The sequence below is a fragment of the Hemicordylus capensis genome, chromosome 1, assembly GCF_027244095.1.
Source record: "Hemicordylus capensis ecotype Gifberg chromosome 1, rHemCap1.1.pri, whole genome shotgun sequence".
Classification (NCBI taxonomy): Eukaryota; Metazoa; Chordata; class Lepidosauria; order Squamata; family Cordylidae; genus Hemicordylus; species Hemicordylus capensis.
This window is the reverse complement of record NC_069657.1, coordinates 264,536,472-264,554,346: the sequence shown is the minus strand read 5'-3', so window position 1 is coordinate 264,554,346 and position 17,875 is coordinate 264,536,472. Positions and strand designations below refer to the sequence as shown.

Here is a 17,875-nt window from a genome sequence, read left to right as displayed (position 1 = left end):
GGATGCCAGGAGTCGAAATCAACTTGACAGCACACTTTACCTTTAGCTTCCTTCAGCTACGAGAGAGAACCTCAGATGTGTAGTGTCTTTGTCATATTTGTTTTGTTTACACATATACAAGTAAAACATAGTGGAAGCAATCCATTCCTATGGATTAGGCAAACACCTAATTAATCTGCATCAGATTCCTAGAGAACAGCTCGCTCGCTCTCTCCTCTGCTTTCAAAACTGCCTTCATTTCTCTCACTCACACACCCTGTAGATTACAGGTCTCAGACCCTGCAGACCCTGCGCCCTGCAGATAGATTGCCCATTAAGGAAAAACAGCTCCTAACTAAGCATTAGTTCCCATTGATGAAACATCCATCGATCATTCTGCGCTATTAGCCAGCCGTAAACATACTAAAGGATGGTCAGCTACCATCCATAACATGATAACAGCATCTTGATAGATAGTTGCAGAAAGCGGACGCTGTTCAAACAGAACTAGTAATATGATAGTAGAGCCCAGCCTGCATCCCAAGCCTCACTGATTATTGCTGTCTCAATTATCCCTCGTCACCACTGCCCCCGGTTAGAGAGCCTGCTGACTAACATTATCATATCTGGAGCCTGCTTTAGTCCAGACCTTTAGGCAGTGTGAGGTGGCCCATCTACACAATGCTCCTGGTCTACAACAGCAACAGAATGAAGCAGCCGAATACTTAAGGTGGTAGAGTGGACCATACCACTTCAGACTGCAGGTGGGAGTGTCAGTTTTCAGCCTTGCCAAGGATATATATATATTTAAAAATCATATAAATGGAAAACCAACACAACAGGCAGAGGGCTGAGCTTTTCTTCCTGATGTGTTATGTTTTTGTTTGCAGGACATTTTTGACATACAGGAATCCCTCATCTGTAGTCTTTGATTCTTCCACCTTGTTCCCACCCCACTCTGCCTCAGGCAGCAATTTTGGAGTACCATTCAAGGGCTGAAAATAGTCAATTATTTGGTTATTCTTAAATGTTTAGCATCTTGAGGAAAGGGTCACTTGGATTTTCCACCCCAGGCACCAGAATATTTTGGGCCCATATCTGACTGAGTCTACAAGACTAAGACCAGAAGAAGAGGAAATGTACAACTGGGTTGACTTCCAATAAAATGTCCACATGATATGATCCCAGCAGTTTTGTGTAAACACATAAAGGAAAGGGCAATAGAATACAACACAGGAGATTTTTGCAGAGACAGTCTCAGGGGAAAGACATCTACAACCACCACTCACTGGGATCTCAAAACCAGCAACATCCAGAACACCTCAAAAGCAGCCCTGTAAATTCCTGTTAGCCCTGACCTTCAAGGGCAATGGCATGAATGCTGACTGAATGTTAAGATCCCATAAAAATCAACTGGCTATGATTTCTCTAACATATGTTGTATTCTGCTTGTGACAGAGAAGCCTCACAGATGTGAAATGAAGCCTCACTTACCTCAGTTCACTGATTGGCTGAGCTTGGGTAATGACCAGAATATTCAGCTGCTCAAAGATATAATGTTTACAATCCATTTTTTGAGGCAAGGGGCAACTGGTTGGGAATTACAGTTTCACACAGAGGCAGACTGAGGACTGGGGAGATCTCCTGAGATTCAGGGAAGCTAAGGGGGAAAGACAAGAGCCCAGAGACAAGAAGGGTGAAGGAAAATTAGATTAACAAGGAGGAACCTGAAGGAAAGGACCAGTGGAGAATCAGGCAATAAAACAGGCAGAAGAAACTGGGAGCTGAAGCAAAAGAGGGTTAACTGAGAGGGGCTCTGATAAAACTTTACAGCTCGTAAAATCAGGAGTGATGGAATGCTCTGGTGGGAGAAGGAGAAGAGTGCTAGAGAGGTAGGTCATAAGACAAGGTGGCTGAAGGAAGTGAAAGGAAAATAAGCAGTGCCATGAAAAGCAGGAACCTGGAGAAACAATGGGTGGCGCTTGGAGACAAGGAATCCAAGAAGTAGACCTGGGACAAGCTAGAAGGCTTAGAATGGGAGGGTCTCTGCATTATGAACAAGAGGGAAATGGGGGTGAGGGGGCTAGGATTTGTGACTCAGGGTGAGTGTGAAAGAATTCTGCCAGAATAGTCACTTCTATTGATTGGCACTAGAGCCCTGTGATCTGGTGATCCCAAGTGTGTAACAGGAGACAAAGTGGGGGGCTGGATTTCACATATTTATTGGAACTAAGCTTGGTACTGCAAGCTCAACTGCTTGTCTAAGCCAACAATCTGATGCACGCTAGTAGTAAGCCACAACAGCACTCTTCAAATACCTGAAGGGTTGCCACATAGAAGAGGGCAAAGACATGTTCCCTGAGACTCTGAAAACTAACATTAATTCAGTTTGGGGGCTGTCTTGGTGCTTCAGAACATACACCCCTCCAGTGCTTTGAGGTTGCAGTCTGAATTGCTTCATCCTGATTCAAAGTGATCACTCTGAATCAAATCACCCCTCCTTGAACCCTCCTGACTCAAGGGCTCCAATGCCTATAGTTATTGAGCAAGAGATGAGACAGACTTTGCTATATTTTTGTTCCTAGGGGCAAGAGAGCAGTTGCTGTGACACAGCTTGACTTTTAAACATATTTCCAGTACACACACACACACACACACACTTTTCTTCATGCAGTCCTGGAGAAAGCACAGAGCGTTTTGGGAACTATAGTTTTTTCAGGGACTGCTGCAATGGCCAGACAGCAGTTCAATTGAATCAGTTTAGGTTGAATCAAGCTGAACTGGGCCAGTTTGATTCTTAATGGTATTACGAACCTGGCACAGGGTTTTTCTTTGCTGGAAAGCTTCAAGCAGAAACTGAACAGCACCCTCTTGGAGATGCTCTAGCTCCAGATTTCCTGCATCAAGTGGGGATTGGACTAGATGTCCTACAAGGCCCTGTCCAACTCTATGATTCGATTATAAAGATGTGTGGGATCAGATGATAAGAGTAGATTGTCAGCCAAGGCTACAATGGTAGACTCCAGCTGCAATCTTATGCACACAATGACCTGCGAGCAAGTCCAATGAACACAGTAGGACTTACTTCCCAGTAAATTTGCACAGGATTGTGATGGATGTGGTTCAGAGTCCCTTTGGGATTAAAAAAAAACCTGGAGGTTTAAGAGATCAAGAACAATTACCCATTTAAAAGCCTTCTTGGAAAGGCAGACTGGCAATGGGCCAGAAACAATAAAGCTTTGTTTTTGCGGAAAGAGTCAAATAGTCACAAATCCAACTTTTTAAAAAGCTGTCATTTGTCCCATCTCACTTTCAGTAGACTGTATTACTTTTTCATCTACACCTTGAACATGGAACATCTTACTATATACACCTTGGATTTTGGTGGTCAGATCCCACAAATGGTCAAAGGAAAGATCAATGTGTAAATAAAATAAATGCTGTTTATCAGATAGCTTTATATCATCGAATCACAGACACTCCACATTGTTTTTTTAAGGCCAGATATAGTCTACATCTATGGATGCCACATATTTTATGAGATCGCTGCCATCTTCATTTCAAAACATCATACTTTTAAGAGCATACAATGTGCCCATGATTTCAGAGCACTCCAACATCGCTGGATTCCCACAAAACAGACACTATGTGTTCAATATGTCCCATAATTTAAGGATTTTGATGTAGCAACTCTTTATAACCTCTTCCATTAACTGAATCTTTACTGTTTCAGACTCCTGTGCCAAAATTCACTGTGCATCCTCCAAGGAAAACAATGTAGATGTGAGCAGCTGTTCCTTTGATTATATTATTGTTATGGTGGCAGTGCTGGTTATGAAACACAGCCAAGACTGCCCAATGATTACACACTTACCCTGGAGCAAGATGACAGAAAAGCAAAAGGGTATGAAGCCCTACCCTAAGGGAACCAGCTACATGGAACACCATCAGGAAAACCCTTTGCTTTCACAGATCAGTCTGGGGTAGTTATAGCATACTAGTTGCAAGAACCTGCAACACACATTGTCTGGACACAACCATATGCAGCTGCTTTTTAGAAAATTAAATACGTTTTCTTTTAATAAATGCAGCTGCTGAGAGAAAGACTAGCATAAAGATCATCACAATTCATTAGTTTAAAAAGAAGACTATTGATGCCACTTGCAGGAAGATAATAGGGCAACCTATTCATTGTCAGGGGCCACTGTGTGCATGCTGTTGCAGAAGAGGCTCACTTCACCAGTGCAGTTAAATTATGAAGCTGCCAATAGCTGAGACAGACCCTTGGTCCAGCTAACCCAGGATAGACTATTCTGACTGGCAGCAGCCGTTCAGGGTCTTTTCTATCACTTGTGGTGGATTTAACAGGAGCTTAGCAGGCACTGAACCTAGAAGCTTCTGCATGCATAGAATGTTGCCCACCTATGATGATCCTTTTTCTGGATCACCCTTTTCCTGGATCATCGGGATCCCAACTTATGAACAGAATATGTCTATTTTGAAATCCAGATAAATTTTCAATCCCCAGCAGTTAAAATACCCTCCCCAACTGGCAAACAAAAAGAGATATTCTATCTATCTACACTACACTTATATTAGTTTTATGCCCATTATGGCAGTTCTGGCTTCCCGCTAAGAATACTGGGAACTGTAGTTTAGGGAGGGTCTGAAAAACCTTGTTAGAGATCTTTAACCTCCAGAATTGTCAAGGTTTTCTGAGGAAAGAGCATAATTAATAAACCAGTTTTAATCTAAGAAGTACCAGATACCACTACTGAATATGGCTTGCTTTGCATTTCAGCTCACTGTAAATGTTCAACCCTTATATTCCCGATGGGCAGGAAGCAAGTCTGTGGCACGATCTTTTTTAAAAGCACTGGTTTTAAAGATGCTCAGAGATTTCTCAGGTTAGAAGCATCCTGTCTGAGATGGATCAGATGGCAGAGATCCAGTGATCAATGAAGCAAAATAAATGCAGTTTATTGCAAGAGCCTTGGAGTTCAGGCAACCAGGGAAATGCTCAAATTACAAGTGATGGAGAAACGAGGCCCCTTTATACTTTTAAGGGCCCCATTTTCCCATGAGGGTAGAGGGAGGACAAGTTTATATGCACAGTGTTTATTCTGTGCAGGTGTTCTGTAACTCTTCTTCGTTCTGCAACCTCAACAGACTGGCAAGTTTGAAAGGTAATGCTTCTTTCACAGCTCTATGAGTTTCAGCCGTCATAGGGAGGTTTCATACCACAGTGATTCAGAGGACTGCAGGGTATCTGCCTAAATAGTGGAGAGGATATTTTCCCTCCTTCTCTCTTGCTTTCACTCTGTTCATCTTTCTCTCTCTCTTTCTTTCTCTCCCTCTCTCCCAGTCCATATGTCCTGTCATACACCAGCGAAAGGGTACGGAGGAAATCCTATTTTGAAGAGACTATGCAAATAGGGAGAGGTCTAAATTTGTTTGTAACTGTTGACCCCCAACTCTGAACCCACAACCCCCATCTCCGTAAGTCCCCCCCACCCAGCCCACTTACCTTGTGACTGTAGTGGCTGTTGTGGTGACAGACAAGATAGAGATGTGTCTACCCCTCCCTCCCGCTCTTATCTCTACACTTCCTCTACCCCCTTCCTGACAGCAATGTCTCAAGCCCCAGGAAATGCAATTTTCCTAAGTGTGTGTTGCCCATACTAACATCAAGCACCTTGCAAGAAGTACACATCCCAGGGCTCCTGGGACCTAGGACACTACCGTAGTAGTCAGGGCAGGGCCTAGCAAGTTTGGAGGGAGCCCTGGGACAAGAAGTGAAGATAGGTTCTCTGCCTCCCACCTCTTCTCTCTATCTTCTTCTTTGGAGACATGGGAGGGGGAAGGCAAGTTGTTGCTCAGTGGGTGTAGCCCCTCTTCCTCAGGGGCCCATGGACAATTACCTATGCCCACGGAGGCATAGGTAATTGAACAAGGGGAGACAAATTACCTATGCCTCCGATAGTAGTATTCCAGGCCAGAAAGAAACCTTAACTCCCTGCTGTCATCACAGGTGAGCAAGCAAGAGTGGGTGGGGGAGTGGAAGGGAGGAATTATAATCCTTGTCTTATTTTGAAAGCAAGTCACCGAGGTTCACATCCCAAGCCAAGGAATTACAAGCTTTGGCAATATCACTAGACACACATACACACACACACACACACACAGAGAGCAACCAAACTGAGGACTGAATGTAAGGGGTAGAGCTTCCTTCTCAGGTAGCTATGATAAAGGAACTCAAGTATGTAGTACACCACTCTGGGCTCCTTGGAGGAAGAGCAGGATATACATGTAAATAATAAATAAATAAATATTATGGTGCAGGTAAAGGGACCTTTAAAATGCATTAGGGGGCTTCCTTACCTTCTCTACAGCTGCAGCTTCAAGGATGGAGATTTCACAAAGACACTCAAGTCTGTTCTGACAGTCTTGATGGTAGGAGTCGCTGCCATAAACTCTCCACCTCCCCTATCATTTCTACCTGTGAAAGGAATGCTGCTAGTGGGTACTGCTGGGGATTGCTCACAGCATCACCACCAGAATCAGGGTGGGTGGGGGAGATAAGCTAAAGCCTAGGCTTCTCCATGGCTGCTAGGGAGAAGCACATCTTTATGAGAAGAGATTTATTTCCCCTTGGAGGAGCGTTCTAGGGTGAGCCACCCTGCCCTCCAAAACAGTCTGAAGTGGTACAACCCCGGCACAGGTTGAACACACCGGTCAAGACCAGGCCCAAGAAGCCTAAAGTTGGGGCATCACTTGTTTCTGCCTGTAACAACACTCTTGTCCTCTACATTGCCACTGAAAACCTTTGGGGGAAGAACAGTTAAAAAGAAGGGGGAAGTGGCCAAGCCAGTACCCTTACAACCATTAGGTCAAGTGCTGACCCAGAGCTGACTAATGAGAGTTCTTGCACTTTTCAGTTTTCTGGAAGTCAAGAACCTGGGTAAACAGCATGACAAGATGCAGCTGCTGCTGTTACAGGAGGAGCCTGTTGAAATACTAACTTTCATGCAGAAGGGAACACTAACCAGGACCTATAGGGAGGATGGCAAAAGCAGACATCCCCTCAAATTTTTCAGCTGGCCCTTTGTCTAATGATTTGTGTCAGCCACAGCTGTACTTCCTAAGCTCAGGAAGCCATCTTGGCCCATGCTTGGATCCAACAAGGGGGCTCACGAAGAGAAGGCAGCAGGATAAAATACTGGCTGAAACTGGCAAGCCTGGAGCAGGGGGTCAGACTAGAAGACCTCCAAGGTCCCTCCCAATTCTCTGATTCTATAAAACCGATCCATACTTTTGGGAGTACAAATCTCCTCAGGGTGTCTCTCCCACTGGGAAGCTCACAACTTCCTCCTGCAGGCACAGAGCAAGCAATGCCTCAGGGAATCTCCTCCTTTACTTCCTGTCACCCCTTGAAGGAAGGGGAGGTCCTTCCTTTGCTGCCTCTAGCCCAGGCTACGGCGTGGTGGTGGGAAGGACTTCGCCCCCTGCAGGCCTGCGTTGCAATCACAGCTCAGAGCAGGAACATTTTTAAAGAAAACATTTATTTACACATTTCAGCAAGTACAAAGTATTATACACGGTTTGGATCAACCTCAACTCTTCCTTAGTATTTTTTTAATTATTAATTATTATTTATTTATTTATTTATTATTTATTATTATGAAACATAAGGCGCTTTCTCTACACGTCAGTTGCGGGCAAAGGGATCGGCGCGGGGGCGGCGGCTTTGTTCTTTTTTCTGTATTTTGTTTTTCTCTTTTTCTCCCTCTCTCGTCCTCCACCCCCGCTCCACGTTTATGTTCATTTTCTGCCAGAAGGGGAGGTGGGGACCAAAATAAAAAATAAAAAAATGAAGGATGAGTTGCCTGAAAGGGGAGCCTTTTATTACCGTGGCGAATAAATTACGGGTGGCAGCGTTAAGTTCGCTTGGGGTACAAACCGGGGAGGCCTGCTTTTCAGCGTTAACAGGGTTTCTTAAGAGAATAAATGCATTTTCCTCCGCTAAGTGATTTTAAGGGGGGGGGGAGCGGTAGAGCATCCAAAGCAGGAGCTGGAGGAGGGCAACACGCGGGCCCCTCTCGCCTTCCAGAGCCAGCCTAGAATATCTGTCCAGCTTTCCCAAATAAATAAGCCAGCTTCTCTCTCGTCGCGCTCTCTATTAACAGTGCTCGGCATCTCGGTGCATAAATACATTGAAATATTCACATTTCTTACAAGAAGAAAGAAGAAGAAGAAGAAGAAGAAGAAGAAGAAGAAGAAGAAAGCGCGTCTCCGCCGCCTGCCTTTTATTTCTGATTATTTCCTCCCGCTAATGGGCCACGCGGGTGCAGGCAGGCAGGGAGGCACGCAGCGGCGAGCAGGGGCACGGCGGCGAGGCGGGGCGCAACCAGCGGCCACTGACTGCCGCGCGCCTTCAGCTCGTCCGCCGCAGCGCTGCCGGGCCCCTTTCGGAAACCGGCAGCCGCCTGCCTCAGCAACTGGATGGCGGCCCCAACCGGGCATCCGGCAGTGCTTTCCCCCCCAGCAAGATTACGTCCTTTATCTCATGGTTTTATTCCCAACATTGGGGCGGGGGGAGCAGAAGAGAAACCCTGCCGGAGGGACAGTGACTCAGGGGGACCCCCCGCCTTTCCTCTGGAGAAGCCAGGACTCTCTCCCCACGCGGGTGGCTGCCAGCCAGGCGCCGGGGCGGGGTTCGGGGCTGGGATTCAGGTAGCGGGATCTTGCGTTTGGGGCAGGCGAGATCAGCGGCCTTCTCCCCTCCGGCCTCCGCCCCGAGAGGTGTGTGGAAGGGAACCCTCTCTGCCAAGTCCAGGGCTGGAAGGAGTCTGGCACCAGAAGTCCTGGAGTGGGCTTACTCTTAGGATAGGGCGGGGCCACCCTTCGCACTTCAGCTCCGTGCAGCCCCGCTAGGGCCACGGATGTCTCTCCGCCTGGGTCCGTCGCCAGTAGAGGCAGCGACAGGGTGTGGGCGGTGGTGGGACCGCCCTCCCCGCCCCGTCTACGCACACACACACAGAGAGAGACACAGACACACTCCCGGCCTCGTCCGTGGCGGTCTTGTTTTCGGTCGGAGCACCGTCCGGCTGAGGCCTTCGATTCATGCAGGGAGAGGTGGAGGAGGGCGCCTGTGTCTGTCTTCCCGAGGGAGGCCCGCACCTGCCCAGGCGGCGAGGATCCCTTACACCAAGGAGGTCACTGGCGGGATCTTGGCGCCCTCCTCTTCCCAGGGTTGGAGGTTCTGCAGCGCGAAGAGGGAGGAGTTGTGCAGGCAGAGGGGGTCCGGCTGGATTGAATCGTTCAGGGACTTCTGGAAGGCGTCGTGCTGGAGCTGCAGCATCAGCCGGCTGGCCTGTTGCCTCTCGGCCTCCCGCTCCTCCGCCGTCTGCCTCCTAAAAACGCAAAGCACAGATGAGATCCTAGTCCGCTAGCACGCCGCTGTCTCCCCGCCCTGGGATCCCACGGGGACTGCGTCTGGGGAGCGGCTGCCACCGCCCTCTTCCTTCCAGTCCCCTTTCCCTCGGCTGAGCCACAGTTTTCACTCAGGCCAGCCACTCTGTTGCCAGATTTGGCTTTTTTTAAAGCCAAATTTTGGGTTACGGCCCATTTGACTCACGAGTATACCCCTTAGGTTCTGGCCACCCCCAGTCTTCTCACGCTGGGCACGATCCGGCCGAACGTAAGCCTTTCTACTACAGCCCAAGCTTATGCATGTTTACTCAGAAGTAAGTATAATCATGGAGTTCAAGAGGGCTTACTCCCAAACAGGCGTGCTCAGGATTGTAGCCGTTTGATTGCAGGGGAAGCTATGCACGGCTCTGCGTGTTCACTTAGACGTAAACTCCACTGTAAAATGGGGCTTCCTATCAAATGTGGTTAGGAGTGGACTGCTGAATTCTCTCCCACTGGAAGCAATGCGGCTGAAAAGTGCCTTGCCTTTGGCCAGATCGTGTGCTCCCTGACTCCGAAATATTGTCCCTTTTCTTTCAAAGAAGGGAAAGCGGCGGTCCTAAGCACCCTTCCCTTTCCCTGTTCCTTTGAAACTGAGGGGACCTTTGATTCCAAGTCAATAGGGGTTAAGAGACTGGAAAGTTTCACCAGCTGGAGCAGGAAGGATCAGATGGCTGCATATCATCCGACGTGACGAGTGTCTATCCGTTGCCCCGAGCCAGCCAAGAGACACACGTGCCATGAAGGAATCGCCCCTAGCGCTTTTCACACGTGACACAAATACACACCCCTTCCTCCTCCTCCTCCTTGCCCCCCCTTCAAAGAAGCAGAAAGGTGTCAGTTTCTGGTGTGCTGGAACAGATCGGGCGATTCGCGCCGTCGCTGCGGGCATTTGCTTTGTTTCTTTCCCACAAATTAGATCCAGAATTAGGAACCTTAACCGTGCCTTCCAATTGAAGTAGATCAACTCCACTTCTAAAAGCCGCGGCCCCAGCCCTTCCAACCCCAACCCCTCAACAAAAGCTTCAGTAGCAAATCTCAGCAAGCCCGATTTTTAACTGGATCCGCAAGGGCCCGCCTTGAAGTGTTTCTAGCAGATTCGCTCCGGCAGGGGCTCTGTAGTAGAAACTGAGGCACCGCCACGAGACACAAACTAGATAAACTGCGGCGCTGGGTTTTTAAGCCGATTCAGCCACCCCGGGCCGAAGGTCTTCTTCAAGTCCCTGAAATCTACTTTCCCCGGACCTATTCAAAGGCTGCGTAGACGCTCTCCGGGCAACCAGAGCGACCAGCACTCATTTGTTTGGGGTCTCCGTTTCCTTTCGGGGAATCCTCACCCCACCCCCTGCGAAGTCTTTAGCCTCGGTGTGAGCAGAAATATAGAGGAGGCAGTCTAGGAAACTGCCGAGGATTATTTGGTGTATGCGGAGTTAGATCTCGTATCCACACACACTCGGGCAACCCCGTTTTCTCTCGGCATCTGGAACATTTTAGTGGGTAGAAATGGAGGGAGAGTACTCAAGAGAAACCCGCTATAGTTTGCCAAACCCACAAAGCCCAGTTCCTTGAATGGCAGCAGATCGGAACCTCAGGCTCGAATACATGTATTCAGTTTAAGTCCCAACGATTTTCAGCGCTATTTCCAACTGCTTTTACGGAGACTCCTTAGACGTCACCTCGACCGGTTCCGGATCGCAGTGTCAGTTATACCTACTCCCCAGTCTGGGCGATATAAGAATATAACTGCTACGGACGCAGCCCAAACCAGTACGGGTTTACTCCGATGTAAGTCCCAATGAATTCCACGTGACCTATTCCCAAATAAATCTGAACCGCCTTTGCAGCCCCTTGCACCGCAATCGCTGCCGAATTTCTCTAAAGTATACCCTTTTCCTCTCTTTAACACCAACGTCCAAGCTCGATTCCACCGATATGTCCCTCCTTTAATGCATTTTAAAAACAGGGAGTCACTTCGAATTTCGTTGTGTGTTTGGGGCTGAGGGAGGGGGAGGTTGTTTGCTTCTTGTTTTCTCCCCCCACCACACACACACACACACACACACACACACTCCGACACCTACACTACAAATGGCCAGTTCTTTGAAATCCGCCTGCAGCCGGTGATGTCCGGAAATGTGGCCAACATTAAAATTACGACTACTCCGTTCAGGGATAGATGATAAATGCAGCGGAGAGGTAGAAAGACAAAGAAACAGAAAACGAGAAACGGAACCTCTTTGGAAAGAGGTTTTCTAAACTGACTACAAGAGAAAAAGAGCACAAAAGAAGCTACTTCTCCGTTTACACAAAGACAACTTTACAAAACGAAGTACCAGCGTTTGCTGCGTGCGTGAATACACGCGAACCTTAGGAATTACAATATTTTTGGTCATTGTTCTAAGGTCATTTTAAGCGCCCCAAATGGGATTATTCTCCTATTTCTAAATTGCGAGAAACAACCATTTACAACATTAGAATATAACTGGTTTCTCTACCCCATCCCTGCTGTTACAGGAATTCTAAGACGCCTCCACTCACTCTCTCTCTTCAGCTTCCCGTCCAGATTTATAACAACTTTAAAGGTATTCATATTTTCCGATCCAAGAACCGCCAGGGTTCCGATGAAATGTTGTGGTTTCAAATACTTAGTTAAAAGGCTTGAGTTAGCTGCTGATATTTCTTTCTAGGAAGGGCGGGGGGGGGGTCGGGGCGGAGATTCTTCTTCCTTTTGTTTAGCGATCAGAGCAAAACCACCTAAGTGGGTTTGGGACTGGGGCGAGATGGAAGTCCTTCCGCTTTTATTCCTACCAATTAAGAAGAGTCTTTTTTGTTTTTAAGGTAAGGAAGAGGGAAATGAGGGCCGAAGCCCAATTCTCAACAGTTGCATGACTGAACGATCTTGATTAACAAGCAACAAAATATATTAAGTGACTCAAGGGCCAACTGTCAGAACTGCGTCCCTTTTTTCTCACCGCAAATAAAACCCAGCCCCGTTAGGTGGGCTCTCCAGAGCACCCAGATCTCTGTAACATAGTTAAAAAGAAGACATTTGCGTGGTTGCTCCTTTAATCCTCCAAATAACACCGGTTAAATAGTTTCATCTGAAATGATGATAATGATGAACATGGATTCGGAGTCGGAGCCTAGAAGCAGTAGTTGGCCAGGAGCCTGTGTGTCGTTTCTGTCCAGGCGCCTAAAGGAGACTGCAGCTTCAATGCAACGGGGGAAACGCGTCCGGTCGTGTCAAGACGGCATCGACGCTTCCGCAGAAAGCCGGTTCTGGACGGGGCTTGTCGCTCTTCGCAGACAGCACAGCAAGCAGCTTTCAAAGGAAACGAGAAGCGGAGCAACATCACCTCTCCCGGGCCATAGATCCTGGGAGTGAGGGCGGGCTGTTGAAGTCTGCGGGGTTTCTTCTGTCCCAGGAAACCCATCCAGCGTCATCCCGGCCTCTCCGGCAGCTGGTCTCAAGAATCGGCTGGTTCATCTACCATCCAGCTCCGCCGCTGAGCAGTCGGAACCTGGGGGAAAGGAAGGGCTGGGCTCTTGGCACGGAGTGTGGTGGGGAGGAAGCCAAGCTGCGGGGCTGCCCCTGAAGAGTTAAATGGGGCTTGTGGGCGGTGGCATCCACTGTGTTTTGCCGGGAGGGCTGTGGAGCTTCTTCGGAAGGCGGCAGCAATCGGGCGTGGCGGTGGGTCCGGCTGGGCTGCCACATCGTGGCCCCCCTCAGGATAGGTCTTGGCAGATGGGTTGGGGCCCTCGTCCTTGTTGGGAATAATGGGTGGGTGCCTTTCTGCTTTGCATGGGACCAGAGGAGGGTCAAAGGAAGCGGCCTTCTACCGAGTCAGCCCCTTGGTGCATCTCGCTCAGTACTGATTACGCTGACTGGCAGCGGCTTCTCCAAGGTTGCAGGCAGGAGTCTCTCTCAGCCCTACCTGGAGATGCTGCCAGGGATTGAACCTGGGACCTCCTGCATACAAAGCAATGCCCTAGCACTGAGTGAGGGCTCCATCCGACACCCCATTGTCTGTGGCTGGTGTGTTGGTTATTTGCTTCAGATAAGACGCTCTGCGTCTGCTTTTTGAAATGTGTACAGAGACAAAATCACAGCCCGACCGAATCCGTTCCATGTTTCATCTCCTCTAATACTGCATTTCGGCTACCAGGGAAGCCACAAGCAAAGCTTGAAAGTGGTGGCCATCCCTTCCTATCTATCCCAGGCCTCCGGGATGCAGAGATACACTGCCTCTGAACCTGGAAGCTCCATTTCGTTTTCATTGTTAAAAGCTGCTGATTGATCAGTTCTCCTGTAAATCCTCTAATCCTTTTTAAAAGGCACCTAAGCTAGTGGCCATCACCACCTCTTGTGACAATGCCATGAATTAATGATGCTTTGTATGAATCTCTTCCTTTTGTCTGTCCTGAGCCGGTCTGCCAATCAACCGACTTGCCAATCAGACCTCGAGCCCGAGGTCTGAGAGAACGGGTTTCGCTTTATTTTACTCTCTCTCTATTAACAATTTGGCAAACCTCTGGTAGTCAGAGTCGCCTTCCTTCTTCTGTTCCAAACGAAATTAAAACCAATACCACACAACGAGGCTCCACGCATTCGTGCGCATTTGCGCTTCCGGCCATGTGTGTGGGGTGCGGGCCCTTTTGTCTGTCTGTGGGTTTGTCGGACAGTGCTAGGCTAGGCCTGTGTGCCTTATCTTTCCATGCGTCTTGGTGGCATTGGGTTTGCATTATGGCAGGACCCCTGGCAAACACGTATTTTTCGGAGAAGTGTGCCCCATAGATTTCCATGGGGAAAGTCTTTGGGTCTACAGAGGCAAGCTGGGTTTGAGTGGGGCGGGGTCCTCGAAGAGTGCCCTGTGCTCCGTCTGCTCTCGGCCTTTCAGAAGCAGGGAACAGAAGAGACGGAGCCGAGGGCCCCGAAAGCGTAGGGCACCCCTGAGAGGGAGGCAAGATTTGGAGATCAGGGTTTGGTAATGGAACACGAGAAATTATATTAATAAGGATGAGAATGAGAGGAGCCCTGAGCATGTACAGAGTGTCTTTCGTTGCCACGTATCCCCCACCTCAAATAACTCCGAGGCGTATCTCTAAGTCGTGAAGACAGGGAAGTCGAAGCGGAATTCGCAAGAAGGCAAAGAGTCAGCCCTGGCCCAAGGGTGTTCCCTGCGCCCCCACCCCCAGCCACTGCCCCGCTGACTCACCGCCACTTGGTCCTGCGGTTCTGGAACCAGGTCTTGACTTGCGCGTCGGTCATCTTGAGCGACTTGGCGAGCGCCGCCCTTTCGGCCGAGGCGAGGTACTTCTGCCGGTGGAAGCGCTTCTCCAGCTCGCAGATCTGCACCCGGGAGAAGGAGGTGCGCGGCTTCTTGCGTTTGGGCGGGGTGCGGTTCTGGTAGGGGTGCCCGATCCTCCGCGTCACTGTGAAAGGGGTGAGCGCGGCCGCCGCTGCGGAGGAAAAAAAGAGCGGCAGGTGAGAGGGACGAAGGAGGGAGAGGCGCCCGCCCGGCCCCAGCCCGCCGAAGCCAGCAGCCGCCCGCTGGCCCGAGGCTCTGCCTTTCTCTCCCCTTGCTAGCCTAGCAGTGTTCCACCGGCCCAGGGCTCTCTTGGGTGGCGAGCAGCGAGCTCTCCCAGGCTACTAAAGCTGGACGCGCCGTCTGCACCGAGGCCGAGGACCGGAATGCCGGAGGCGCTGGGCACGGGCCACTTCTGCGATCTCTGGCCCGCGCTCGTCTCTGGGCGGGGGGCAAAAGAGGCGGCTTCTTCCGCCTCGCGCCGGTGTTTTAGTCCATGTTTAGGGGTGACGTGGGGATTCAGCCCACCCTGGGGACTGTGGGTGCAGAATCGAAGCGATTCCGGATCAATTAATGTCGAATACAGGGGCGTGTGGTGCAGAACAGCCCCCCCCCCGCGCCCGCCACACACACAGACAGACAGACACACACGCACGCATCATCCTGAAAACAACAACAGGACGTCGCTTCTGTCTTTCCGAGCAAAGGACGCATCAGTCTGCCAAGAACACCCTTGGAGCAAACGATCGATAGAGGCGAAGCTCTAGCGCAGAAGTTATAGGGACAGGTGTACGTTAGAGAGGACTTTTCCTTAGACTGTGAATGTGATTGATCATCTCTAGAGCTCTTTTCAGGGTCTATGCAGCGTTTTGCCCCAGACAGCATGGCCCAGCTGTGCACTCTTGAATTAACAACATCGGGTTCAAGAAGGAGCTAGGCAGATGGGAAAGATTCCTGCTGAGGAGATCTTCCGTGCCAGCAAATGGAAATAGTAGTAGTAGTAGTAGTAGTAATAATAATAATAATAATAATAATAATAATAATAAATATGACATAATGAGGAGATGTACTCAGTGTTGTTAAATTGAAATTAAAAGGACAAGTTAGGCAAGTTATGCCTAACTTGTCCATTTTATTTCAATGGGACTACTTTAAGTAATGTACCTCATCATGACAGATAAATAACAATAATAAAATAATAATAATCGTAAATGTACATTAATGGATATTAATGCATGCTATAGGATACATTTCAGAGGGCTTCCGAAACATTTTCTCTGCTTATGTGGAGATTTCCTCAAACTCGCCCGCAGGCATTCCAAATAAATCTTTTTCCTCCTCTTCAGGAGAAATGCCTTCACCTTGAAGTGACACAAGACATCCACATTCCTGGAAAAACCGGGTAGTGTTCAGGGTTGCTTCCCCGTTTACAAGCCGATCGCAACATTGTTCTTCCATCTAATCCGCTTTTGATGCTAAAGTATTTAAATGGCCGTCAGAGGTTTCTCATTTAGCCTTCACTTTCCACTCCACCACCCCCGCCCCACTCCAGCCCATCACACATTTTGTAATCGGATTAGGCATGGCGATTTACTCGCTTTCCTCCGCTCTGTATGCTGCGATTTAAACCAGCACCAGAAATCCGAGGGCCTTCGAAATCTGAGGAGACCGGGAAGATTCAGGACGCCGGTTTTCAGGGCCGTAATTATTTGCCAGGCTTTTGAAGGCAAAAAAAAAAAAAAAAAAAAAGGGGGGGGGGGAGACATTCCTGAATCCTGGAAGAAGGCAAGAGGAATCTCCGAGAGCCTTTTGTTGCCCATCACCACCCAAACAGAAACAATTTTGTACCGCGATTTAGAAAGAAGTTTGCAAATGGAAGTAACATGAATGATGTACCCACCTGCCTCTAGTAAAAGGGTGATGGTTTTCCAAGAAAGAAAGAAAGAAAGAAAGAAAGAAAGAAAGAAAGAAAGAAAGAAAGAAAGACTGCCTTGAGGCTTTTTTGTCCTGTTTAAGCGTTTTTCCCTGTAGGAGGCCGCCCCAGAGACTTTGACACACTGCAAAAGGCATTTCTGGGCTGCCGAGCCTCTCCGGGTAACGTTTTAAGCCCCCGACGCTTACCTGTGAATCTGTCCTTGACGAACCGCCTGCTGCTCTCCATCCAAGGGAAGTTGAGGCTGCCAAGGCTGGGTACAGCTGGCATGGCTGGTATGGCACTAGAAATGGGAGGTGGCACTGCCCCAGGGATGGGTCTGTGAGCTGGCACCCTGATCACGCCAGATGGAGCCAAGCTTAGATTCACACTGTAAGATCCAGAGTCTTCGAATGGGGACCCGATGCCAGGGAAGGAGCCGGGCAAGGAAGGGTACGGGGCGCTGGTTCTGCTCACGGGGCTTCCCAAGTAATTCGTGGTGCTGCCGTCTGATCCTCGGGGGGCGGGTTGGGAAGGGGTCTCCTGATCAGAAGAGTTTAAAATCTGATCAATCCCGAAGCTGATGGGTTCGTGCTGATGCGGTGTCTGCGTGTTCGTTGGCTGATCCATCCTTGGTGAATAGAAATATTGGCTCAAACGGGAAAAAAAACCGGTAAGAATTCCCCTATAAAAACGCTCCCTTTCCTTTTACAGTAGATCCATGTAAGGTCCTGGTTTGTATGGATGTCACACTGAAACTTTGCCAAGAGTGGTCCAGCCCGACAGGCTCTGTGTCATCTTTTTTGAACCAAACCTTGAGTTTCTGCTTCTAATTTCTCTCCCGCAGCTGCCATTGGCCACAACAAACAAGCCTCTCTCCTCCCATTGGCTCCCGGGTTTCAATAAAGGCCTAATTCATTGGAATAGGAGCTTAGGGACTGTTCCATGGTGACATCATTTTAACAAACGAACAATAGGTCAAATTTATTAGCTAAGATAATGTGGGGCGGATATTGCAATAAGCATCTGCGATTGTTGTCTTTCGAAATTAGAGAGATTAAATTGAACAAACCTTAGCAATTACGAGGCGGGCCTCTCCCTCCCTTCCCACCCTTTGGAATCATTAACAAATGTGCTAGTTGAACAGAATTCCAGGCTGGTAATGTTGGGGCTTGTGCCTCCTGGGTGGATTAATTTGGGATCAATG

The 17,875-nt window shown here is 48.9% G+C and overlaps 1 protein-coding gene and 1 long non-coding RNA gene across 3 annotated transcripts in view; both read right to left on the bottom strand.

Moving 5' to 3' along the window:
• LOC128340874 (uncharacterized) overlaps nt 1-7,437 on the bottom strand; it is a 51,830-nt gene extending 44,393 nt beyond the window's left edge. Inside the window, exons 1-2 of one of the 2 annotated variants that reach the window (XR_008314052.1) lie at nt 7,292-7,437; nt 6,361-6,478 (exon numbers count right to left, since the gene is read on the bottom strand). This is a non-coding gene — a long non-coding RNA (uncharacterized LOC128340874). The remainder of the gene's footprint in view (nt 1-6,360; nt 6,479-7,291) is intronic. The other variant, XR_008314053.1, reaches the window with a different exon arrangement.
• An 85-nt stretch (nt 7,438-7,522) lies between these two features.
• On the bottom strand, nt 7,523-17,505 carry TLX3 (T cell leukemia homeobox 3). Its single transcript, XM_053290632.1, has 3 exons — nt 16,878-17,505; nt 14,667-14,910; nt 7,523-9,392 (listed from the first exon to the last, which is right to left on the bottom strand). Exons 1-3 carry the CDS (start codon nt 17,296-17,298, stop codon nt 9,182-9,184), a joined length of 876 nt encoding a protein of 291 aa, XP_053146607.1. The 5' UTR covers nt 17,299-17,505; the 3' UTR covers nt 7,523-9,181.
• Between the last annotated feature and the right edge of the window lie 370 nt (nt 17,506-17,875).